The 26839-nt window shown below is 45.4% G+C and overlaps 1 protein-coding gene across 1 annotated transcript in view; it reads left to right on the forward strand.

Annotated features, from left to right (window-relative positions):
- Pdlim1 (PDZ and LIM domain 1) overlaps positions 1–25900 on the forward strand; it is a 46156-nt gene extending 20256 nt beyond the window's left edge. The window contains exons 3-7 of the mRNA XM_052712973.1: positions 958–1042; positions 5564–5763; positions 16726–16877; positions 24977–25094; positions 25374–25900. Coding sequence (XP_052568933.1) covers positions 958–1042; positions 5564–5763; positions 16726–16877; positions 24977–25094; positions 25374–25560 — 742 coding nt within the window. The 3' untranslated portion in view covers positions 25561–25900. The remainder of the gene's footprint in view (positions 1–957; positions 1043–5563; positions 5764–16725; positions 16878–24976; positions 25095–25373) is intronic.
- Positions 25901–26839: the final 939 nt, after the last annotated feature.

The raw sequence follows: 26839 nt of genomic DNA on the forward strand, positions 1-26839 counted from the left end.
ATGTTCTCTGCCTTGAAAGAGAGAAAAAGCCCTCTGCTAATGAAAACTGAAACTGTACTAAGACCATTGCTGTGTGACTGGCAGGAAGAAAATCCTTTGCAAGACTGTAAACAGAGATCCTTGATTCATAAATATGTTGGTGATATGGCCCAGGCTAGGAACACTGAGCCAAGATACAGCTGACGTTTATCCCACCCTGAGTGGAGGTGGCAGCGTGAGGCAGATCTAGCAACTCAGAGGAGCCTGGTGCTTATGTTGGCTCCCCAGACTGTAATGAGGAAGGCAGAGGCTAGATCAGAATGCAGGCCAGCTTGGGAAATCCCTTAAGGCTGTGGGTAGGAGCCGTCCAATATGGCTGCCATCTAATTGACAAATAGAGGGTATGTCCTATTGCAGGGTACAGGTTCAGAGGGTAAAAATCAAGGAAAAGGGGATGTTTTTCTAATTTGCTTTTAACATGTAAAGTTGTTTCTTGGCATCCATGGGGGTCAGTCCCCAGAATTGTTATGGATATCAAAATCCCTGAGTATACAAGTCTCTTCTGTACAAAGCAGTGTAGTATCTATCACACAGAGTCTGTGTGCATCTTCCTGCATACTTTAAGTCACCTCTGGATTACCTATAATATCTAATGCAAAGTCAGTGCTATGCATGTGATTGCTGTACCACATTATTTGCGAAATAACAACAAGGGGGAAATCTGTACATGTTCAGAACAGGTCAGAGTTGTCTGTCTGCAGCTGCCTGAATCTAAGCAGAACCTGTAGATACAGAGGTGGAACTCGAGTCTTTATTTAACATGAATGAGACAGCAAGTAGCTTTACGCTGGAGCTGTTCCTCAGTGGTGGAGCCCTTGCTTGACATGTGTGAGATGCTGAGTTTGATCACCAGCACTGCAAAGCAGAATGAAATGAAACAAAACAGAACGGAACAACAGCTTTGTTCATTTGTCGCAGGTCCGAACAGAAAATTTGGTCTCCTCTAGTGAGCGAGGAGGGAAAGCGTCATCCATACAAGATGAATTTAGCTTCGGAACCCCAAGTAAGTGCTTATCTTTGCCCCTCCTCTGCCAGCTGCTTTCCTGCTTGGGCATTGTTTGGCTAGTCCCTTGTTTTTCCTGCCCTGGAGGTCTGGGGATAAAGTGGCAGGGAGGGCCTTCTACTGTCTTTGCTGGGATCTGGCTCAAGTTCAGTTCTTCCCGTAAGGGAACTGCCAGAGGAAAGGGCTGGAAAACCCCAGGGCAGGGACATGGCCTGGGCTGGAAGCTGCGAGTAGGAAGGCAGGCAATGAGGGAAGAGGGAGGAAGCCATCCTGTAAGCAGGGTTGGTAGGACTCTAGTGAAATCAGAGCTCTAACTCAGCTCTTACGGAGTTTAGATACAAAGAATCATTGGCAGTGAGGGTATGTTTAGGCCTGAAGCCGAGTAAAAAAGAAACACCGGAATTTAATGGTAACTTTTCTTTCCCTGTGAGTCCTGAGGCGGAAATCTGTTATTCGCTTGTTACAGTGAAACTTGAAGAAAGACATTACAATTAGTTAAAATGAGGTTGAGGATTACTCTTGAAAAAAAAATACAGTAAGGAGTCATTGTGTTGTTTGTTAGTCATATAGAATTTTCTGGAACAGTAGATTGTCCTGAGAGCCCATAGTTATAAATAAATCTCTCAGTAGATAGCTGCTTATAGGTGTTTTTATTTCTCCCTTAGTTGTATCTTCTAAGATATCTACACTGAGTGGGTATGTTTTGAAATAAATAGAGAAATAGTTAGAACATCTTGGTAAAATTCCCCACATTGCTCATAACAAAGTATGTTCTCTACTGGATAAGTGAATGAATTATTAATAAGTGAGGGACCTAGGGAAGTGGCTTATGGGTTAAGTGCTTTCACACAAACACAAGGACCTGAGTTCTAATTCCCAGCACCTGTGTATCAAAGTTGGGCATGACTGTGCCCGTCTGCACCACCATCAATGAGAGCTGGCCCACTAGTTCAGCTAGAAGGCTAAGCTTCAGATTCGCTGAAAGACCCTGTGTCTCAAATGTGGAGAAGTGAACTGAGGGAGACATCACACATCAACCTCCAGCCTCCAGCCTCCACACACACTTTCAGTGGTGAGTGTGCCTACACACACACACACACACACACACACACACACACACACACACACACACACGCATACACGCACGCACGCACGCACGCACGCATGCACGCATGCACGCACCACATGCCAAAAAAACACAACACCAATAAGTGAATAAGTAAATTGATAAATTTTTTTCAATTTAATTTTCTTTTTCAATTTTCAAACCAGGGTTGTGATTATTATATATTTAATACCAGTTGAAGATTTGAAATTGAATTTTTTGTTTCTAAGTTTGAGACCCTAGTTTTTATATAGAATTAGTAATCAAAAGTTAATACATAGTCAGCTATTTTATGTATGGTATAGAAATTGTATGAGATTGAATTCACATGGTGCCTTGGTGTGTATAAATTGAATGGTTGATTATAAGTCCTTATTTCTTAAAGGGGTTCCATTAAAATTTCAGAAATGTAGTTATAGTTTTTTCTATTAATACCATAACAATTATACTTAAAATGCTGAGTCCTTTTAAGATTGTTTTGCATCTGCCATGTTGAAACTGACACGAACATATTATTCTGTATAAGTCCTATAAGGAAATTCATAAAATGTTATTCTGCAAACTGGCAGTTGTATAAACAAATTTAAATCATGCCAGAGTTAATTTCAGTTTCCCTGGTAGTCTAACAACTTATTAAATTTACTGTACGTGTTGAATTTTGATGTGTTAAGTGTTCATATCTTTTATAACATGAGGAATGATTTTGGTTTAACTTGGTCCAAAATGCTCACTTTTCATTTGAGGTAATTATTCATATCTTGGTTATACTTTTTCTTCAATGCTGATGTTTTGAAGATCATTTTCAGACTAAAAAATAATTATTCAAATTACTAAAAAGGCTAGCTTGAGTGTATCTTTCTCTTTATTCATCAGAAAATCTCCCCACCTCCATTTTCCCCAGATCTTCCATTTCTAAGCCTTCTTAGCTAGAGGACAAATAGAACAGAGTTCATGGATATTATAAAGATCTGCTAGTTCACATAAAGCTAACCAACACCCCAGCTTATCTGAGGTCAGCATAGTTACATACCTAGTTTGTATTTCCTCATTATTGAGTTTCCTTGGCGACTGATAAATACAAAACCCAAACAATTACGTCATTCCTTCCAAAAGGCAAGCCCTAAATCCGCCTGTCTTCTGGTAAGACTGGAATCCACATGGGGGTAGAGATGTTTCTTTTTATGTACAAACCAGACACATTCCTGAAAGATGCTTTATAAAGCAAGCATCAAAAATTAAAAAAAAGAAAAAGCCACCCCAAAGGAAAAAAACTCCACCATTCCCACAAAAGAAAACGGGTGGAGTGGGGGAGGTTGGGGAGATGGCTCCTGATGCCAGGCCTGCCTGAGGACCTGAGCTTGGTGCCTGGCACCCATATGACTCTTGTAAGTTGTCCTCTGATCTATAAACGTGGGCAGCAAACAAACAAACAAACAAATAATAAGAATTTTCGACATGACTCTCCCATAGACTTCCCTTCTGACCAGAACTATTTTTGTTTCTACGGGGAGAAAGGACCTAGCCTAATGAGAACACGCTGTGTTCTGCACTGTGCTTGGTGAGCTGAGGTGTCACACCATGTCCTGCTGAAGAAGCTTAGAGAAGTGGGCTCAGAGAGGCATAACTTGCTCATAGCCAAACACAAAGTGTCAGGGAAAATTTGAGCCAAGACTAAAGAATAAGCATCCTGTGCTGCTCCCAGATTGCTGTGGAGACTGAAGGATGCATGCTGGATGCTGTCATGTTGCCCATGCTGCCCTTAGTGATGGGGTGAGAGCTCCAGGCCTCTTCTGTAAATCTGCTGCTGCCTTCACAGCCAATAATTTCAGGATTCCTTTGAGTCAATGTACATAAAACTACGTAACCATTCCTTGATTATGGCCATTTTTTTCTTTAACATCCTCTTTTGTGATTATTTGTAGCCAGGCTTGGTGGCAGAAACAGGTGGATCTCTGTGAGTTTAAAGCCAGCCTGGTCTACATAGTGAGTTCCAGGATAGCCAAGGCTGCATAGAAAGACTCTGTCTCAAAACAAAAACAAAAACAAAAAAAAAAAATACAAGCCTCTTTTGATTATTTGTGCAGACATGGACAAAGTCAACTAAAACTCTCTGAGTCTGACTTGAAGAGAAAATTTACTGGAATAATGGAAAAGAAATTTTTATCATAAAAATATGTCTATGCTGGCTTTTACTTTAAATTAGCGTGGTAATGAATTAAACTGTTAGTTTTCATTCATAATGTTTTGCAATTAAACGCTGAAGTTTCTTTTTCAAAGGAGGAAAAAAGAGCAATAGAGGGACTGGAATTCTTTTCAGTTATTTGGGTGTTTAAGAAAGAAACCAGGGTTTGGAAGAATTTTCTTGAGAACTCAGAAAACATGTGAGTTTAGTAGGCTACACGGAGCTTGCGGCACTGGAAGCCGGAATTGATTTTGAGCATTGGAACAGGGAGAAACTTGCTAAATGAGTCGTCACGTAACCTGTGATTATTTTTTTTAAAGGAATGTTAGTTTAAAAAGTACAGCTGGGTGGTGGTGGTGGTGCATGCATTTAATCCCAGCACTTGGGGGGCAAAGGCAGGCGGAATCTCTGAGTTCAAGGCCAGCCTGATCTACAGAGCGAGTTCCAGAACAATCAGAGCTACACAGAGAAACCCTGTCTTGAACACCCCCGACCCCCAAAAGTACTTTGGTGTGTTTGTACAGATGCCTCCAGAGGCTGTAGTTGTAATTGTTCACCAGACTTCTGGAGGTGGGCAGAGGGTGTGTTGTCACATTAAGGAGAGAAGGGGGGACACAGAAACTCAAAAGTCCTCCCTTCACAGGTTCTGCCTTGGACCCGGCTTCCAGAACCTTCCACCATGTGTTTTACCCACAGAGAACAATAGTCCCTCCGCCCCTCCGCCTTCTCTGCAGGGACCGAGACTGTGTAGTCGGCAGCTGTTGCTCCTGTGTTCCCATTACCTCCTTCCTTGATGATCTAACCCCGGGGAATTATCTACACCTTTCGGCATTGAGGGCTTTGGGATGACCTAAGCCACCTCTCCTCCTCTTCCTAATGCCTCTGGAATGTGTCCTGAAAGGATGCTTCTTCGGATCTGACTTGGGTTCTGGTAGCCCAAGGCATGAGGTGTTATCCTCCCAGAGGTACCCGGAGATCAGATCTGCTGGGCCTTGGAAAAGAACCAGAGATGGAGCTGATTGTGTGGGATGTACAGTTGTGCATCTGTGGACGCTTCCGGGTCATTGCTCACTGTCTCCTTGCGTTGGTTGGAGCCCCTCTGCCCCCAGTTGAAGTTAGATTTGAACCAGGGCTGCTGTATCTTAGCAGGAAGTTCTGTCTGGCTTGTACCGCACACGATAAGGGGTACAGGGTGGACACCTCCTTGATTTCTCCTCTGCTCCCTTGCCTTCAGGAGGTCTTGCACATAGGAAGTGCTCACAACCGAAGTGCAATGCCATTTACTGCCTCGCCTGCTCCCAGCACTGCCCCCCGGATCATCACAAACCAGTACAACAACCCCACCGGCCTCTACTCTCCTGAAAACATCTCTAACTTCAACAGTGCTGTGGAGTCGAAGACCACGGGCAGTGGGGAGGAGGCGAACAGCAGACCGTAAGTAGACCTCTCCACACCACCCCAACACCTCCAGGCCAGTCCTGGGAGAGGCCTTTTCCACTAGTTTCTTCTAGCAAGTTGGACCACTCATCCTGGGAGGGAACCTTTGGCATTCAGCTTCTTCACATGTGAAAGAGGGCTCGCTCCCTCCTCTCTGTAGGGTTGTGGTAAAAATAAGAAAATGTGTTACTGGAGCAGGAGCTTAAGGTTGATGTGGCTGCTGCTCAAGAGAGAGGATCCGAGTTCTATTCCTAGAGCATTTATATAAGCTAGGTGGGCTTGGTGGCCTGTCTGTAACTCCAGCACTTCAGAGGTACAGATGGGGCATCTGGAGCAAGCCAGCTGGCCATGAGTGAGCTCTGGGTTCGATGAATAAGGTGGGGAGCAATGGAGGGAGATTCCTGATGTCACCCTCCGGCCTCCACATGCGTGTGAATACCTGTGCACCCGCACTGTGCACACAGGTTTGTTCATACACTCACTGGAAAGAGAAAGAAAACATAATATAAAATGCCCAACCCTGTGTCTGACACTGACACTCACAGATCTTGTGATGATTGAGAATTGTTCTTGTCCTGAGTGCTGTGGTCACTCACTCTCAGCTGCTGGTCATGGTCTTTCACAGGACTGTTGTGTAGAGTCCTTGAGGGGACTGCTCCTTACGATGGTCTAGCTTATATCCACATTTCCCACCCGATCTGAGCAGGGGGAGGTACCCCAGTATGTGCAGTGGTGAAGCAGTTTCTCACCAGAGTAGACCAGAAATGATAAGAGAGAAATCCTTGAGGCTGCAAGTGCTCGCCCTTGGGATTGGGTTCTGACCTGGGAAGGGAAGAGATGGGGACTGTAGGTGGAACCAGACAGGCACCTTCCTTTGTCACAGACCTGTTGGCTGTACCTGCCTTTAGCTCTGTATTGGGTCTCTGCGTCTGCCAGCAGAGGGGTCTACTGTCTGCTCTGTCCCCAACTCTCTGGGGACAGATTTCAACACTCCTGCCACCCCATGGCAAAGGAACTGGGTGTGAGAGTGTCAAGTTAGGAGGGTGGGTAGTAGATTAGGAGTTGCCAACTCATAGGCCTGAGGATGGGCCTGCAGGGTAGGAGCGCAGGGCAGGGCTACCAGATCAAACGTAACTGAATTGCACTTGTGGCGCCCCATGCTCATGCCCTGCCCACAGGGATGGGTCCTTGGTTCCAGCCCAAAGTGCATGCAGGCCTAGGAATTCCACCTTGTTGATTACTTTCACTGAGACACAAGTTGGAAATTTTTTTTTTATAAACCTGAAATTGTTGACTTTTAAATGTTGGTGACATTCAAATTTTGTTGGAAAACAGTACATTCTAAAGTTGTCTGATCTCTCAGGATCTTAACTCAGATTTTGTGTTAACTCCAAAAGCTTATTTTGGCATTCAGTTTCTTCCCTATTCATCTTTATAATCTGTCCAGATTTCTTAGTTGTAAACTAACTGTTTCAAATGCAAGTTAGGAAGGGGTTACAATCCCAGGTTCCTTAACTGCCTGGAGGGCTGTTCCAGGAACCCCATTGTCTCCAGGGGACAAGAAGGAGGGGTGGAAGAGAGAGGAGAGGAGAGGAGAGGAGGGAGGGAGGCAAGCAAAGCCAGACCAGAAAGATACTAAGACTATTGGGTATCCACTACATGCAAGTCTCTGCCCCCAATACTGAGGGCAGGACAGGACAGATCCTGTATGTTCCCTAGAGTCTAGTGAGGTTTTGGATTCAGAAGATGCTGAAGATCACTGGCATTAATGGCAGTGCCCAGTACCACTGCTTCTTACCCCAAATCATGGTTCCTGTGAGTCCTTACCTGCTTGATACATTGATGCCCTTCCAGGTGGTCATGGGGATGCTGGGGATACTTGAGAAAGCTACACAGGGGGTCCCTTAAGCATCACTCCCTGAAGGGAAGCTTGCATGCAGCTCCGCAAGGAGTGGTTTGAATACCAAGGGCCACTATTCCTGTGTTTGGAGTGCTTGGAGAGGCTGGGAACGTGACCCTTCTTTTACTGTCCCAGAGTGGAATGTTCCATGATCTGGATTTAATAACCCAGGAAATGACACATCCTTAATTGAAAGAACTGCTATGCACTGTGAGAAGTATGTGCCTGGAGAGTATTTTTAGTGTGGCTGCATTAGATAGTTTTCCTTCATTAATGTCTTCTTTCTTCTTCTCTCCTGCTTCCGGGTTGCTCCCCACCCCCACTGTCTGCTCCTGTCAGTCTTCTTGGATGCAGCAGCACGAGGATCTCTATCAAGATTCCCTCGGCAAAGGGGGCCTGTTACCTACTTCAGCCCAACAACCTCTTTGAGAATGAATCTAAGAAATGGCGGGAATCCCTGAAGCCAGAGGCCGAGGAGCTACTGAGCCTTGCATGTTTCTTGTACAGGGATCTCTGCCTGCTGCTTTGTTTCTAGCATGTTCTCAGAAAGGAGAGACAGATGATCCTGCCAACCCAGCAGCCATTCTGTAACTCTCCCGGCTCAGCACAAGGCCCCGAGCTGGCTCACCCCCGCCCCCCAAACTGTTTAGTCTGAATTCGCTGAGGTTCCAGAACTGGCTCACCAAATACTTGGCATCTGAGGTCATCACCCATTCCCTGGGGCTCACCCTGGTTTTTTTTTTTTGTTTTTTTTTGTTTTTTTTTTGTTCCCAAGCACTTGAGAGCATTCTGCTGTGTGTATGGCTGTCTGTCTTGTAGGTCTTGGTACAGCTGCATCCCAGGCAGGCCAGGATGTCAGCAGCAGTGTTACCACCTGGGAAGGCAGGTGGGGGTCTCCTTAGCAGATCTTCTAGAACACAGCAGAGGGAGAGGGAGGCCCTCTGTGGCCCTTCCCCTCTAGGTGACTTCAGCTCAGGGGTCCTTTTTTGAGTACCTGCTGTGTGCCATGCCAGTGAAAGAAATGACACCTTTTCTCTCAGCTCTTCGATTGTGTGTAGAAGGGACCTGTTAAAGTTTGGTAATGCAGAGACTGGATTTCATAATTTAGGTGATGTCTGTTTACTTTCTACAGGTTTGTAGATTTGAGTCCTAGAATTGGCTCTGCCCTGCCAGCTGAGTGACCTTAGGCAAACCTTGTAAATCCTCTGAAAGCTTAAAGGTGGGCCCTTAACCACGTGCCTTTCCACCAGCTTGTCAAGGGAATGCAGTACTTTGTGTTGGAACGTACTGAGTGAATGCTGTTACTTGGGAGAACCCTGCCTCAGCCCTTACTGAGTGCTGGGGGCTCAGAGTGGAAGCGTGGAAGCGTATAAGCATGTTCTAGAGAAGATTTGCCTTGGCCTACTGTGAACTTCTTTCTCCCCCTGGAGCCGTTGCCTAAGTTGAGCTATGGATACCATTGGCCAGCATCCTTCTGGGGTGATGGTCTCTTCACGGCATAAGTGGTTGAGCTCCCATAACCAGTGTGGAAATCCCAGAGTACTAGGTCTTCCCAATTGTGTTCAGTGTACTCCCCCAAACACTCAGGAGATTTCTAAGCAAGTGCAGTGGAGATAAAGGGTCCATTGCTATCCAAAAGGTAGCAGGGGATTGTGTTAGCCCTGTCTAGCTGGGAACAGGATCAGAAGGCTTCCAACATGAAGGCTGCTTGTCTCTGTACCTAATATGCCTGCGCTCCACAGTGTCTGGGGTCTGAGTGTTCTTCCCTTTTCTCCTGATGGCCAGAGTTATTCCTTGCTCATCATAGGAGACTAAAACACAGGGAACATTCAGACCAGGCATTCCCTTGAGAACTGAATGCATAAGCTTTCCAAGACTTAATTTTTAAAATTTGTTTTTATTTAATTATCAAGTAATAATCTGGGGCATCTGAAACCCAAGATCTTATTTTCTAGGACATCATGAAACATAAAGGATTTTTCTGCTTCAGCTCACTCCTCTGTGTGTGTGTGTGTGTGTGTGTGTGTGTGTGTGTGTGTGTGTGTGTGTGTGTTTTGAGACAGGATCTCATTGCTTGGCTGCCCTGGAACTTACTATATAGACCAGGCTGGCCTTGAACTCATAGAGAACCACCTGCCTTTGTCTCTTGAGTGCTGGAATTAAAGGAGTGCGGCACCATGTCCATCTTTCATCTTACTGTCTTTTTTTTTTTTTTTTTGGTTTTTCAAGACAGGCTTTCTTTGTGAAATAGTCCTGGCTGTCTTAGAACTCACTTTGTAGACCAGGCTAGCCTCAAACTCATTGAGATCCATCTGCCTCTGCCTACCGAGTGCTGGGATTAAAGGCATGTGCCACCAACACCCAGCCCTTACTGTCTTTTTAAATTTCTTTTGAGATCTATTTTTATTTTATGTGTCTGGGTGTTTTGCTTGCATGTTACTGCACAGTGTGTGTGCAGTACTGGAGGAGTCCTGAAGAGGGTGCTAGATCCCTTGGAACTGGAGTTACAAATGGTTGTTAGCTGCCATGTGGGTGCTGGGAATTGAGCTCTGGTCCTCTAGAAGAGCAGTCAGTGCTCTAAACTGCTGAGCCATCCCTCTAGCCCCTCAGTTTATTTTCCTTATCCCGACCTTAAGACAAGAACTACAACCTCTGCATCACTTAATGTTAGCACTTCTCTTAAAGTGGGTACAGCCCCTCCTTCTGAGATAGCTGTAGATGTGTGTGAAGTTGGAGGGAGTAGTACAAAGAGGTCTCTTATTCCTTATCCAGTTTCTCCCGATGCTGACTCTTGTGGTGTTTGTTTCTTGAGACAAGGTCTTATTCTGAAGCCCAGGCTGACCTGGAACCTACAGTAATCCTTTGGCTTCAGCTTCCTGAGTTTAGGATTACAGATGTGAGCCACTATGCTGGGCTGAGTGAATTATCAAGTAGAAGATGGACAGGAACACAGTGTAAAGAGCATTTGAGTCAACCGAGCATAGTGTCGCACGCCTTTAATCCCAGCACTTGGGAGGCAGAGGCAGATGGATTTCTGTAAGTCCAAGGCCAGCCTGGTCTACATAGTAAGTTCCAGGCTAGCCAGGTCTACTGTCTCACAAAAAAAAAAAAAAAAAAAAAGCATTTGAGTCTGCACCAGGATTCCAATGCTGTTGCTGTACCCACCCCTAGCCATATCCACCACACCCACATCCCTCACTGCACAGCCTCCAGCCCACCAGTCTCTCATTATTACAGCTTTGTTAGTTCAAGAATGTTTTATTAGCAGAACTGTAAAGTATGCAACCTTCTGGGGTTTCCTCAGCGTAATCCCTTGGAAAGTCATCCAGGTTTTCTTTATATACCAATAGTGTGTTCCTTTTTCCTTTTTATTTAAAGTGTGGTAAAAACCACATGACATAAAATTTACTGTTGTAAAACCACATGTGCAAAGCTATGCAACAGATCTGTTGAATTTGTTCAGCTTGAAAAGCTGAAACTCTACACCTAACGAACAACTTCTGTCTCTCCCCAAGCTCCTGGAAGCCCCCCGCTCTACTTTCTGTTGTGAGCACCTCTTGCAAGTGGAGCCATGCAGTATTTGTCTTCCTGAGCTGGCATATTCCCCTTAGCATTGCTCCAAATTCACCCAGGTAGTATATGTCAGAATTTTCCTCTACTTAAGGACTGAATCCATTCTTTATCACATTAAAAAAATCCATCTATCTGCTGATGGATAGTCAGGCTTCTTTCATCTTTTTAAAGATGCCACTTAATGATGAACGCTGAAGGCTCTCTCACAAAGGTGAATGAGCCAAGGCTGTGCACTCTGGTACTCTTGTGCATCGTGCCATGGATTGTAGCCAGTAACAAGGCAAGGGAAGAATCTGGAACTAATTGCTACGTCCAATAAGAATGTATCAGAAAAAAACCACACAGGCTATAAGATGGACATAGAATCAGGTGTTGTTTCTTTATGCTAGCAGTAAACATGTGAACATTGACATTGAAATATACGATTTATAGTTACTTCTCAACAGACTAGACTGGAGTTTGCCAGAGGAGTGGGGAGAATAGGAGGAAGGGAGGAGAGGCCAACCAGTGTGTACAATACTATTGTTTGAGAGCTGCAGCTAGTTCCAGTGCCATGTATCACCATGGAGTGAATAATGAACACAAACACATTGTTTGCCTCAAAATAATGAAACAAGAGAATTGTCAGTAAACTCATCTAAATGAATGATAAAGCTTAAAAAAAACAAACAAACCCTCATCACTTCTCAGGTACATGTAAAAGAGTCTGCTAAAAGAGATTGTAAGTGAGACTTAAAACACATCTTATTGAACTTGAAACTGATATGACAGCAAGTATCTTTTCCAACCACAGTGGATTAAAACTAGAATTTAGCAAAAAGAAAGCTGGAAAAATGACAAATACGTGGCACAACTGAACAAGCCATGTAAGAATCCCGGGGAAATTAGGAGACTTTCTGACAAATGGGAACAGGCAACATTCCCAGCATTTAGCAGGGTCAGGCGTGGTGATACGTGCCTGGCATCCCAGCACTCGGGGAGGCTGAGGCAGGAGGATCAGGATTTCACAGCCAGCATTGGTCACATAGTAAGATCTTGTCTCCAAAACAAAAACTTAACAGGAGACAGGAAAAGCAGAACCAAGAGAAATCAGAGGGAAGTGCCTTAACAAAGCAAATCTGACTTTTAAGGAGGCCCTTTATCAGTTTGTGCTTTTAGCGGTTACTCTTGGCATCTTAAGTCTGCCTATCTCTAGAGGCTAAGAATTCCTACTTAAATTTTTTTTTTAAACATGGTTTTCCTTTGTATGCTTCAGTCTCAGGCATTAACTTAGATTGAGTTAATCATGTGGGTGTGAGATAAACAATGTGGGGCTGATCACAATAGCTTTGAAAGGAGTCTTAAAATCCTGGAGACCAGTTCCTCCCATTTTATTCTTTTTTGAAATTGTTCTTAACTTTTCCTTTTCATTGCCTCTACAATTCACGGACTTGGTACTCTGTAGATTCTTTTTCCTTTTCCCTTTTTTTTGGGGGTGGGGACAGAGTCTCATACTATAGTCCAGGCTGGCATTGGAGACTACCATGTAAGACAGGCTGGCCTTTGAACTGGTGGCAATCCTCCTGCCTCAGACTCCAAAGTGCTAGGAATAGAGGTGTGTATACTCGGCTTCTTTCATCAGCTGCTCTGTAGTACCAAGGATTGAACCCAGGGCTTCCTGCATGCTAAGTAAGTCGTCCCCCCCACCCCCCACTCCACTGAACTACATCCCTAGCTCTTTCCTACTTTTTATTTGGAGACAAGGTCTCACAAGGTAGTCTGGTCACTATGGACACCAGGCAAGGCTTGAACTTTTGATCCTCCTGTCTCAACCTCCTGTGTAGTCAAATGTTTTTTTTTTTTTTTCCCCTTGTGAATCTGCTGATATGGTCAAATGATTAACACCTTGACTGAGTTTTGAATAGTAAACCAAGTAGTACACGCTACTTGGCTGTGACATATAATTCTTTTTATATATTGTTGAATTTTATTTGCTATGAAATTTATGTCTTTATGAGGGAATCACCTGTTTTCTTTTTTAGTACTGTAATCTGGTTTTACATTAGTGTGATATTTACTTCATTAAGTAAGTCAGGAAATACTTTCCTCTCTTTATTTCAGGGAAGAGGCTATGTAGAGTTAATTTGATCTCTCGGTCTTTCTCTGAAATATGTGCCTTTATTAGGTAGCCCAGCCTAACGCTGAACCCTTGAGGCTCCTGTCTCAGCCTCCTGACTGCTGAGAACGCAGGCCTGGCTCACTGTAGAATCCTTATTTATTTACTTTTAATATTTTTATCTATACAAATAAGAATCTTTTTCTCCATTTCTTATGCATGGTTTTATCCTAATTACTTTTTTTCAGATATTGCATTAATGTCTTATAGCCAAATGTCCAAGACATAGAATTTCTGAGTCTTGTACTGTTTTTTGAATTAGGTTGACAGTATTTCTGTTAGGGTAATGGATACTGAAAATACTTCATAAAATGCCCAGCATATAAAGATGTTATCAATATTTGGAAATAAATAGTAAATTGGTCTGTCTGTCTGTCTCTCCCTCCCTCCTTTTTTCCTCCCTCCTTTCTCTCTCTCTCTCTCTCTCTCTCTCTCTCTCTCTCTCTCTCTCTCTCTCTCTCTTCTCTCTCTCTCTCTCTCTCTCTCTCTCTCTTCCTTCCTTGGAATAATTCCCAAGGCTGTTTGCTGGAAGAATATATGATGACCTTGCGGTTCAGTTCTGTTATTTTTAGTGTTCCCTTGGTGGCTTCCAGACATAACATACAACAAGTAAGAGAAAAAATTCTTCCCCCAAACATTCCATGGCCTGATCTTGATTTTAAAATAGTCCTAAAAGTAATAGGAAAAAGATTGATAAAGAATAATGTAATATGCTTATTATAGGGCCGGTTCCAAGCTCAAAACGCAAAGAAGCAAGTATCTAACTTAAAAAACAAATGGATGGAATAGAGCCGGTAGAAGACCCTTGCTTAAAACAACTTTACCAGGTTTTCACTTTACCTGCCCCACACTTTCCTACAAGGGGAGGGAGAGAGAGCAACAAAAGGTGAGAGACACCAGCGCTGCAGGCAGGCCAGGCGAGGATGGCTGCTGCCACTCAGTCACTGCAAACCCAAGGTGGCAGGGGCAGCCAGCGTCAACCTTGCCAACAATGGCAGAGCTTGTCACCCTTACGAGCCTTGCTTTCTTTGTTGTCAGAATGTGGTTGGAGTCCAAGGGAAACACCTGGGGCTTTATCCCTGTGCTTGAGTCTTTCAGTTGGGGCCCCGAGTCTGTAAGTGTCCCAGGAGGCTGTCCTGGCTGCCCCACAGCTTGTCTTGGAGGAGAGAAGAAGGAGAGACAGAAAGGGAGAGAGGAGCAGGGATCGGTAGCAACTTAGAGGAAATTACCCATGGAAACCATACTTTTTCTTTTCAAAATGGAGCGTGAACCAGTTGTACGGTGGTGGGTGGGAAATGAGTGGATGGATGTAACCACTGTAAGTCCTTTGCTCCTGACTGTGTCCTTCAGTGCCGTGGAGGCTGCGAGCTCCTACCTCAGCAGCTGTAGCTTGTGCGTCTGTATGTGGGTAAATCCATCTGTGTGCATTGCTAATATCCGTCACTGGTAGTTGATCTGATCTTTGTGCTTTGCTTCTTCTGGCCACGGTGTCCCTCAGGCAGCTTCTGAACAAGTTATGGAAGTGAGAGGAAAGAGGGCATGTGGGCTCAGGAGGTAGGTCCCCCGCAACCCCGCATCGTTTCCAGCTGAGCTCGTAGGATCAGGGAGAGCACAGCAAGGGGGAAGTGTCATCTGTGCTTCCTCACTTACTTTCCTGATGCCAGACCTGGGCATTTACAGACAGCAAGGCAGCATGCTTGCTTACCTTGCAAGGGAAGCCAGAAGTGCAGAAATAAATGCAAGTAGAGAATGCGGTTAGGTGTGGTGACGCCAACACCCGGCTCCAGGTTTGTTCCTATTAAGAAGACCTTTTAAGATCCATGCTGCAGTTAGGAGAGTGAGTTAGAGGGTAGCGAGGAATGAGGATGTGTGGGACCGTCATAAGTCCAGGTCACTAATCCTCTCTGAGGAGTGCATCCTGTGTGAAGCAGGCTTGGAGGTACATGAGGGGAACAGTACAGGCAGGGCAGTGAGAGCAATGCCTGGAAGGGGGCTGGCTGGTTCAGTCACAGCTATTCTGAGGAAAGGCTGCATCTTAAGGGCCTTACTCCTTTATGCAAATGAACATTTATTCCAAAGGAGTTGAACTTGATTAAACTTGTGTTTTGTTCTAAAAACCGGGAGTGTTTGGTTCTAAGTCAAGCGAGAGGACATTGACCCACATCATGAAACCGTCTTGATTCACGTGTCAGAAATATGTCTCTAACCTCTGGTTGAAAATATAACTGTTTCATTGGGCGGTGGTGGTGCACGCCTTTAATCCCAGCACTCGGGAGGCAGAGCCAGGTGGATCTTTGTGAGTCTGAGGCCAGCCTGGTCTACAGAGTGAGTTCCAGGACAGCCAGGACAGTTTCACAGAGAAACCCTGTCTCGAAAAAACAAAAACAAACAAACAAACAAACAAAACCCCCAAGCAGCAACAACAAAAAAGAAAATATAACTGTTCCAAGGCTGATCACGGCAGCAGAGGGACAGGTCACACAGCTGGTAGGTCTTGCTAGTAGGCCACAGTGTGGCTTGGTCATTCAGGGGAGCTGGGAGTACCAGAGGAGTCAGGCTCAGGACAATCTGCAGCTGAAGGGCTACCTCCCTCCCTCCATCCTCCTCACTGTAGTGCCTGCCTCAGCTTGTCCTGGGGTATGCCCAGTGACAGGAGGAAGGAGTGGGAGGCGAGGCCTGGCTTGCCTGTTCCCGGGAGTCTGACCCTTTACATAGCAAAGCCAAGCCGTGGACTTTTCCTTCTTCTGGCAGCCCCTGCGAATGGGGTGGGTCAAGACTGCTGCCTCCAGCTAGGGGCGCAGAAGCCTAAGTGCCATTCTGAATGATGAGGAGCGTCTGGAGGCATGAAAAGCACGTTGACGTGGGGAGTGAAAAGGAATTCATGTGCACCCTCCCCTCCCCCAAGGAGACCCAGCTGAGCTTTAGTGGTCAGGTTGCGACTGAAATTTTTCCTCTTTGAAATTTTCTCTTGACGTAATGTTGATTATGTAATTTAAAAAGAAGGGAAGAACTCCCCATCTGTGGGAGTTAGCCAAAGTGTAATTGAATTACAGAGGCTATTTGGGGAAATGGCCTCTTACTATAGTAAAGTGGCAGCCAGCTCTGCCCACCAGGATCCCTTATAACGTTATCAAGAGGGCTTGAGACATGGGACAATCACTGTTCATTCTTTCAGTCAGTGTGTGTTTGCTTAGAAGGGAGTGCCTGGTGGAGTTTTGAGCCTAACTTTGACCCTGTCCTAATGGATTTCCAAACATTCTTCTCAGCTTGGATCAGCCTCATAGCCTAACTTTTGACCCTGTCCTAATGGATTTCCAAACATTCTTCTCAGCTTGGATCAGCCTCATCCTTCAGGCAACCTCATCATCGACAAGGAATCTGAAGTTTACAAGATGCTTCAGGAGAAGCAGGAGTTAAACGAGCCCCCCAAACAGTCCACCTCCTTCCTGCTTCTGCAGGAGATCCTGGAGTCAGACGGGAAAGGTAAGGGGCGCTGTGGGGAGTCTCACTGCTAGAGCACAGGAGCGCACAGCTCGCAGGAGGTGGAGCCAGCACAGCTTGTTGTGGAAGGCTGGGTCTTGCTGTGCAGCCTAGAGCTTGCCATCCTCCCCAGAGTCTGGAGTTATATGAGCACACACCACCACTTCTGCGTTGGCATTGACCTTTTTTAAATTGCAAAACATGTATGGAAAACAGGAGCGGGGGGAGAGGGGGAGAGGGGGAGAGGACTCAGATGCAGATCAGTTGTAGAACCTACGTAATATGCATAAAGCCCTGGGTTCCATTTCCAGCACTTGGGGTGAGGGGTTACTGGGTTAGGAGTGGATGGGAGTGTTGGTAGTAGGGGATGGGACAAGAGTGCCCCCTCTGGAGTATACTTTCTGGCTCAGCCTTTACTTGTAAAATAAAATGAAATAAATATTTTAAAGTATGGTTGCTTTGCCTGTACATATGTCTGTTTACTATATGCATGAAGTATCTGCAGAGGCTAGAAGAGAACTGTAGTTAAGAGTGGTGAGTCACCATGTGGGTGCCGGGAACTGAACCCAGGTCCTCTGCAAGAGCAACAATTGCTTTTAACTACTGAACTAGCCCTGGTTGCTCAGTCTTTTCAAATGTTTTAACTTTTAAAAAGAGATTTATTTTATTTTATTTATGTGTGTGTATGTGTGTATGGGTGATTGTGGAGGCAAGAATGGGTATTGGATCTCCTGGAACTAGAGTTATAGGAAGTTGTTTTGAGTTACCATATGGATACTGGGAACTGAACTTGGTCCTCGGCAAGAGTAGCCAGAGCTCTTAGGCACTGAGCTGTATCTCCAGCCCCTATTTTATGTTGTTATAGATTCATTGTACAAAATGATGGGTTTTATAATGACATTTTCATTCAAATATATTACGTAATTTGACCTTATTAACCTCTCCTGCCCTTACACACATTAGTTGGTCATATGCACCATATTTTCTTTACCCAGCTATCTGTTAATGGGCATTTAGGTCGACTCTATAAGTTGGTTATTGATTGTACAGAGTGTTACAAAATAAACATGGATGATCAGGTTATTCTGACCTAGGTTCCTTAGAGTATATTTGTAGCTTGTGTTTTCCTGCCTGGCCCACAGTCAGGACAAATCTCTCTCACCTGCCAGTCCCACAGCCGCTCAGACCCAACCAAATAAACATACAGAGACTTATGTTGCTTACAAACTGTATGGCCATGGCAGGCTTCTTGCTAACTGTTCTTATATTTTAAATTAACCCATTTCTATTCATCTATAAGTTGCCATGTGGCTTGTGGCTTACCGGTATCTTAACATGCTGCTTGTCATCATGGTGGCTGGCACTGTCTCTCTGCCTCAGCCTTCCACTTCCCAGAATTCTCCTCTCTGCTTGTCCCGCCTATACTTCCTGCCTGGCTACTGGCCAATCAGTGTTTTATTTACTAACCAATCAGAGCAACACATTTAACATACAGACCATCCCACAGCACATATTTCCACAAGGGGTATAGCTGGATCATAGTTCTCTTTTTAGTTTTTTGAGGAGCTTCCATACTGATTTCCCTAGTGGCTGCCTCAGTTCACATTCCACAAGCAGTGTATGAGGATGCCTTTGTACCCCACATCCTTGCTGGCGTTTGTTGTTGCTTGTTTTTATAGACAGCCATTCTGAGAGGGGTGGGATGCAGTCTCAGTGTGGTTTGAATCTTCATTTCCCTGATGACCAAGGATGCTGAGCACTGTTTCATGTCCTATTGGCCATCTGCACTTTGGCTCATTGATTGATTGGATGATGGGGGTTTTGTTTTTGGCATTCAATATTTTTAGTTTATTGTATATTCTAGATATCAACCCCTTTGTGGCATGTAGGCTTTACTGAGTCAGCTTTGTGCCTGGCCATCTCTTTCCTGCCACACATACATTAGAGAGCTGAGGTTATAGTGAGTGTGACCCTTGTGAGATTCTGTTGGTCTGTCCCTTGGCTTATTTATTTATTTATTTATTTATTTATTTTTGAGACAGGGTTTCTCTGTGTAGCTTTGGTGCCTGTCCTGAATCTCGCTCTGTAGACCAGGCTGGCCTTGAACTCACAGAGCTCCGCCTGGCTCTGCCTCCCAAGTGCTGGGATTAAAGGCATGCACCACTACCGCCCGGCTCCCTTGGCTGTTTTAATTCACATACCTTGCTCCCAAGGTGACAGATGAGGAAGAGCATGTGGAGGCCACAGAAGGAAATGGATCTGTTAGGCCAATGAGGCTGGGAGTTTTCCTTCCCCATGGGGCCCCCAGGTTTGCTCTTGCTTTAGGACAGATGGCCTTTCCTCATCGTGGAGGCCCCTGGGTAACCACATCCTCAACTCTTGGCTAGTTTCTGAACTATGATCCAGGCTCAGAAATTACAGAGTGTGTAAAACAGCCATCCCTGTGTGCACAGAGTCAGCAGCCCATCGTTGTTATAGATGCTGGCACTTCATCGGGAGGCACCAGCTTCGCTTGTCCGTGCGTGAGTTCTGATGCTTCTGCTGGTCTCAGGAGACAGCTCTCCTTGGAGAGATTGCAAACCATGTATGCTGAAGTGACGTTCAATTAGGTAAAGGGAGGTCTCCGTTCAGTGGCTAAGGAAAGTTGTGAGGCTGATAACAGGCAGAAAGGTTTTCTCTTCTCTGACTGCTTTGCCTAGCAAGCCTTCAGAGTTGTCACCTCCCAGGTACCTTCCATCAACACCTCCTTGTAACACGAATCTTAAAAGGTCTTATTAATAAAAAACCCAGAGCCAGGAATTGGGGTGAAAACTGAGAGATCAGAGAAATAGAACAAGCCACAGCCAACCTCACCTCTCCAACTCCTCAGCTGATTCTGTTTCCTCAGACTGAAAGCCTCTGAGTCCTCATCTGAATGGATCTCAGCTGAACTGCTGCTCAAAAGCTTCTAGTTCCTGGTCCTCAGGCCTTATATACCGCTCTGCTTCCTGCCGTCACTTCCTGGGATTAAAGGCTTATGTCCTTCCCAAGCAAAGACATAAGATCTCAAGTGCTGGGATTAAAGGTGTGTGCCACCATCCCTGGCTCTGTTCCAGTGTGGCCTTGAACTCACAGAAATCCAGATGGATCTCTGTCTCCCAAGTGATAAGATTAAAGGCATGTGTGCCACCACTGTCTGGCCTCTATGTCTAATCTAGTGGCTGTTCTGTTCACTGATCCCCAGGAAAGCTTTATTAGGGTACACAATATATCAACCACACCCCCGCTCCTGTTCTGGAGAACTGCTTTTGCACACTTATCTGGTCCCTATGATGTCTACTCCTCCATACTCTGCCCCCTTCCCTAAGACTCAGGCACCTAGCTGACACTATGCCATCTACACTCTTTACCTCTCCACAGTGAACACCTATAGGTGCTTCAGGAACAGATACCTGGGAAGGGTAACGTCCCTGAATGTACCATAGCTGGGCCTCCTCCTCAGTGGTGTGGATTCTGTAGAGAGGGACAGTTTACACCCACAGGAAGTAAAGTCAAAGTGCTTCTTTGGTGCTGCACATTGTTGTTCTACTAGCAGTAAGTGAGCTAGACATAGTGCTTAAACCCCACTATGAGGCCTGCTTGACAAACAACTTGAGATCCAACCTGTAGGGATGACAGAGCTGTCAGAACACATGAGAAGGGGCAGGCGGTTTAATCTTGAGTAAGGACATTTCAGTTAAGGTGGGCAAAGTCAGCCCATCTGAGCCCCAGATAGGACACAGACTGTGCCACAAAACTCATCTGAGCTCATGGATGAGGACCTAAGCACATGTGAATCCATGTTTATAGCATCAAAACCTCCTTTCATCTTCTGCCCCAGTAACCAAAACGCAGAGCTCCCATGTTCAAAGTTATCCTGACTGGCATCTGGAGCTCCGGCCATCATCCTTACTTCCAGGCACCAGGGAGGAAGGAAGGGGTCAAGTCTAAATGGAGAATCCCCTGTCAGATGCGCCATCTATCTCCTTCCCAGAAGTTGACCACTAGTGTTGCAGTATACACACTACCATTCCACTTACATTTCATTTTACACACTACCATTACACTTACATATCATTATATACACCACCATTCCACTTTTTATTGGCTGGAATCTAGTTGCTGGGCTGTACCTAATTGTGTAATCTGGGGTTTATGATTTATTTTATTTTATTTTTTTATTTCTTAGACTGGATGCTTTCTTGCCTCAAACCCAGGATTTTGTTAAAAAGATGATGGCACAACTCATCGTTGCTCCATGTCTCTTGATGTGGGCTTGCACTAAGTTTTCCCTTAAGGAAGCAGGATAAATTCTAGACAAACATTCATCACATGGAGCAGGCTCTGTGTGAGAGCCCAAAGGCCTGTTTTCACTTGAGGTTGAATGGACAAAGCCTGGATCACTGGCTAATGTTCATAAGGCACTCAGATGTGTTCTGCTGTGATTGGCAAAGGCCTGCGGTGCAGAGAGAAGTCTGTGGGTTGAGACACTGGCATCCAGGGTCCCCCTGTGACCTGCCATGAGACCTCAAGCAGGTTCCTGGTCCCTCTAAGCTCTAGTGTTTGTGTGCAACCCCTGAGCACAGCCCACCGCAACAGGGCTGTTGGAAGGGTTCAGGGAAAGTTTGTGAAATGCTTAGTGCCCCTAGGTGCCCAATCAATTTGAGCAGAGTTGGTGATAAACCCCAGGAAATTCCACCAGAGCAGCTTGTTCTTCTGAATGCAGTTCATCCTCTGCTTTTCTCAGGGGTCATCTTGCTCTTGACAAATCACAAAGTTTGTAGGCAAAAGAAGCATAAATACTGTTTTAACTGTGAAATACTCATAAAATTTCCCATGGTAATCACTTTTAAGTGTTCAGTTACACCACATACGTGTGTGAGATGCTGCCATCACTGCCGTCCATCCTCAGAACTCTTCATCTTGTACAACGGAAGCTCTGACCCCATTAAACCCCACCTCCCTATTCTCTGCTCCAGCCTCTGGCCACCACAGCACTACTGTCTATTCCAAATACCTTGTGTGAGTAGAATCATAGTTTTCCCTTTTTGTGATGGGCTCATTCCTTCAGTGCAACATCTGTACATGTTATAGCACACATCCTTTCCTTAAAATTTTTATCACGCTTATTTGTTTATTTACATATTTATTTGTGTGTGTGTGTGTGTGGTGTGTCCGTGTGCAACAGTGGGCATATGGACAACTTCTGGGAGTTGGTTCTCCCCTTTGACCATGTGGTCCTGGGGACTGTTCTTCTCAGGCTTATACCCTCTGGACCATCATGTCAGCCCCTTCCGGTCCTTTTAAAGTAGAATCATATCCCATCGTCTGTATAGTCCTCATTTTGTTTGCTCACTCATCTGTCAGTAGAAGGAGATCTTGAAGGAATGGAGGTGTGGAAGGAGACAACATACATGAAGGAAACAGTGGTGGCTGGGGGCTTCCTCAGATGAAGAAGCTGGAGCTGGAGTCTGCAAACTGCTAGGTTCATGCTAGCTGCTGTCAGGGCTTCCATGCTAGCTGCTGTCAGGGCTTGCAAGACTCTCAGATGACCTGGGGTCAGGTTCTAGAGAACTGGCATTGTCAGGATCATGGGCTTTATTCTGTAGTCACGGTGGAACCATGGAAGATAATGGAGCAGGGAAATGGGTAGAGAAACAACTGTACTTTATTCAGCTGATTTCTCTTCCTCCTCACAAACAAACAAACAAACAAACAAACAAACAAACAAACAAACAACAAACAAACCAAACTTGGATGAAGGGTTTCCTGGAAAAGGAGACATTTGGGAATATTTGTAGTTGTATGGAATCTAGTAGTAAGCTAGTTGCAAAGGAAAGAATTCCAATTTCCAGAGTTGACTTTTTAAGTGAGAGAAAAACAACTTGGAGCCAGCAGGTGGCGCTATAGGGTTGAGAATGAGGACTGCTTCAGCACACAGCTCCTCCAGTGCTCCAAATCTAGTCTCTTAGTTCCAGAAATGGATGTGGATTTTCCTACCAAGTAGGGGTTTCACCTCTCTCCCTAACTTGTCTCCTTCTACCAGTCTGCACTTTCTCTTATTTCCGGGTGCTTTTCCTGCTGACTGAGTGAGCTATGGGAAGAGGATGGCTTATATTTGAGACCCCAGCCCTTGCTGAGTCGGTCCTTCTGCAGTCAGTTAGCCTCTCTACACTGTCTGAGTGTGCAGAGGTGCTGCTCTTTCCTACCTGTCAGACAGGACAGGCAGCCAAGTCCCTTCAGTCCGAGAGCGAGGGAGCCTGTTTGCTGTGCTTGAAGCAGGATGGCTAGAGCAGCTGCTTGCTCTGGCTCCTCTGAGATGCCTTCATGTAGGGCTGAGGTTGGGTGTGGTGAAGAGTTTATCTTTGAATGAAAGCTAAAGGGACCAGTGTGGTGATGCACACCTTTAATCCCAGCACTTTGGAGGCAGATACAGGTGGAGTGAGTTCTACATAGTGAGTTCCAGGACAGTCAACAGTCAGGGCTACATAGAGAGAGAGCTTCTCTCAATAATCAATCAGTCAATCAGTCAATCAATCAATCAATCAATCAATCAGTCAATCAGGGCTACATAGAGAGACCTTGTCTCAAAAAAATCAATCAAAAAAAAAAAAAAGACAAAACTAAACTCAAACCTAAACCAAACTACAGGGACTATTAAAACACTCGGTTATGGGTTGGGAATTTAGCTCAGCTGTGGAGCACTTTCCTAGCACATGTGAGGTCTTGAGTTCAATTGCAGACATTTTAGGGCTGGTGAGATGGCTCATCAGGCAAAGGAGCTTGCTGCCAAACCTGAGATTGAACCCCACAACCCACATGGTAGAAGAAGAAAACCACGTCCTACAAGTTGTCCTGTCAACTACCTTCCCTCCACATAGCATGGCGTGCACATACCTGTACGTATGTGGGTGCACACACATATACACACTAAATACATGTAATTTTTAAAATTAAATTTATGTGTATGAATGTTTTGCCTGTGTTTATGTCTATGGCCATATGTGTGCCCAGGGCCCAAGGAGACTAGAAGAAGGCATCAGATCCCCTAGAACTGGAGTCACAGACAGTTGTGAGCCACCACAAGGATGCTAGGAATTGAACCTGGGTCGTTTGGAAGAGTAAGCAGTGCTCTTAAACACTGAGCCACCAAAAAGAATTCTAAGCATAAAAACATTGTAATAAATAAGCAAATTAATAAAAAAAATCTACAATTACAGAAGTTTGGATTGTGGACTTCTTCCAAAGGAAAGGAAGAATGTCCCCTGTGCTTTGCGGTATGGGACCATGGAGGTGAGGACATGCTGAGCCTTCCCCATGTGAGAGGACCCAGTACTAATGAGAGAAACCTGAGAGACTGTCATGTGTAGCCATGAAGGACTGTTGAAAGTACAGGATGCTTTAAAAAAGTCTGAGTAAAAGACAAAATACTCATGTTGTTCTCCATAAACCAGCAAAGCACCTCAAACTCACCCTCCCATTGTGTTAGCATCAGGTGACTCATGCTGTAGGAGGCTATTGGTTAGTGCTGGCTCAGCTTGGTGTGGCACCACAGATCTTTTCATTCAAGGTGCCTGGACAAGGTAGAGACACCCAATGGGGTTTGCTCTTCTCATGGCATGGGTCGGAAGCTCTGTGGGGACATGACCAAGACACACACGTAAATTTCTGGACTCGCATTTGCTCATGTCCATTAGCCAAGGTCTTTGGCAGTTGCAGGATTTCCCAGCCTTGGACCTGGTGACATTGTTGGTCGATGTTAGTGTTTGCACATGTGTTAGATGAGTGTTATGTGACTGGTGTTGTGAGGGCTGATCGTAGACTAGGCACTGTAGGAGGGCTTTCGGTATTGGGTTTTTAACAGTGAAGGGGAAAATCATCTCCTATTTTTTTTACAGAAGAGAAACTGATAGACCATAAAGGTTAAGCAACTTGCCCAGTAATGCACAGAGTCAAGTCGCCGACTGTCTGATCCCAGCGGCTGTGGCTTGGCTTGAACATAGAGATTCACAGGTGGTCCTGAGAGACCTCAGTAATACTGAGTTTTCACTGGCTGGCTGATGTGGGTGTTTTCCTCCCTTCAGGGGATCCCAACAAGCCCTCAGGATTCAGAAGTGTTAAAGCTCCAGTCACCAAAGTGGCGGCATCAGTTGGAAATGCTCAGAAGCTGCCCATGTGTGACAAATGCGGAACTGGCATTGTGTGAGTATTGAATTCCCCTGGTCTTAGAGGTTGGGCAAACCATGGAAGGGGTGGGAGTGTCTGGGGATTGCATAGCTTGGGGGTAAAATCAACAGATCAACCAGAACATGCAGAGCTCTTGTGTTGACATGGGAGAGGCTTCGAGAATGACGAGCCCTTCCCATTCACAACCAGAGGGTTGTTGTGGGGCCTCTGGAGAAACCCCAGATCTCAGCTCAGGTAGGACAACATAGGACTCTCATGTCACTAATGCAGCCCCATTTTCCCTCCCTCCTACAGAGGAGTGTTTGTGAAGCTGAGGGACCATCACCGCCACCCTGAATGTTACGTGTGCACTGACTGTGGCACCAACTTGAAACAGAAGGGCCATTTCTTCGTCGAGGATCAGATTTACTGTGAAAAGCATGCCCGGGAGCGGGTCACACCACCTGAGGGCTATGATGTGGTCACCGTGTTCCCCAAGTGATCAAGAGGACCTGCCCTGTCTGCTGCCCTCCAGCCAGCCTGCTGTCCCTGGTTCTCTGAATGTTCTGGCCTCTCCTCCCCGACAGTCCTGTGCTCTACTAGTGTTAGTCCTGCTCAGTGAACATGGAGTCCACCTGTGCTGACTCCCACGAGCTGTGTGATGCCTGCTTTCTCATTACTGGAAATGGTTTTGTCCCTGTCCCCTCACCAACACCACCGTGCACCTTCTTCACTTGGGGTCTTCTATGCTGCAAAAGGACATTGGCCACAATGGAACGAAGCCAAATGTAGTATCTCTCACATTGATTTTGTTTTACCTAATAAATTTAGACTCTAAAGCACTGTGTGTCTTCTTAGTTGACACTGCCTGTAGTCTGTATGCTGCCTCCTGAAATCCTGAGTCTCCCTCTGGTTTTGGTTTCTTAGTTGTGAGAGCTGCAGCCTTTTCCCTGGACATGAGAAGGCTACCATGAACATGCCATGTTCCTTTACATCTTTGAGGCTTGCTCTAAGTATTGTTGATTAATGCCAATTATCTTCATTACTTTTCTGTTGCTGTGGTAAAGCATGACGAAGGCAACTTTTAGAGGAGCAATTTTATTCGGGTTTACAGTATTGGTGGGGGGCATGGCAGCAAGTGGTAAGGCAGCTGGAACAGAAAGCTGAGAGCACATATCCTTAACTACAAGCAGAGAGTGAACTAGAAATGGTGTGGAGTCACTAAACTCTCAAAGCCCGCCTCCAGTGGCGCACTTTCTCCAATGCTGTTCTTCCTAAATCTCCCCAGACAGCACTACCAACTGGAGACCAGGTGTTCAGTTCCTATTCATTCTCATTCAAAAAAACCCACTAATATAAGTGTTCAGTTCTGTTTTAGTGAAGTTGTCCTGGAGTTTGAGGGAATAGAACTTCCTGTCTTAGTAACTCCCTTCTATTGCTGTGATAAAACTCCACAGCCAAGGCAACTTATAGAAGAAATCATTTAATTTAGCTTACAGTTTCAGGGGGTTAGAGTCCATGATGGCAGAGCAAAGGAACAAGCCAGAGCTTACATCTTAGTCCACACGCATGAGGAAGAAAGACAGACATACCAATGATGGTGTGAGGCTTTTGGAACCTCTAGGCCTGACCCCAGTGACACACTTCTTCCAACAAGACCACATCTCCTAATCCTTCCGCAAACAGTACCACCAACTGGGAATCACATAATCAAACATAGGAGCCTATGGGGCCAATCTCATCCAAATCACCACACTTCCCAAATAACAGGTGGCTAGCTT

Source organism: Peromyscus californicus, unplaced genomic scaffold, assembly GCF_007827085.1.
Source record: "Peromyscus californicus insignis strain IS unplaced genomic scaffold, ASM782708v3 Scaffold_4__1_contigs__length_199733344, whole genome shotgun sequence".
Taxonomy (NCBI): Eukaryota; Metazoa; Chordata; class Mammalia; order Rodentia; family Cricetidae; genus Peromyscus; species Peromyscus californicus.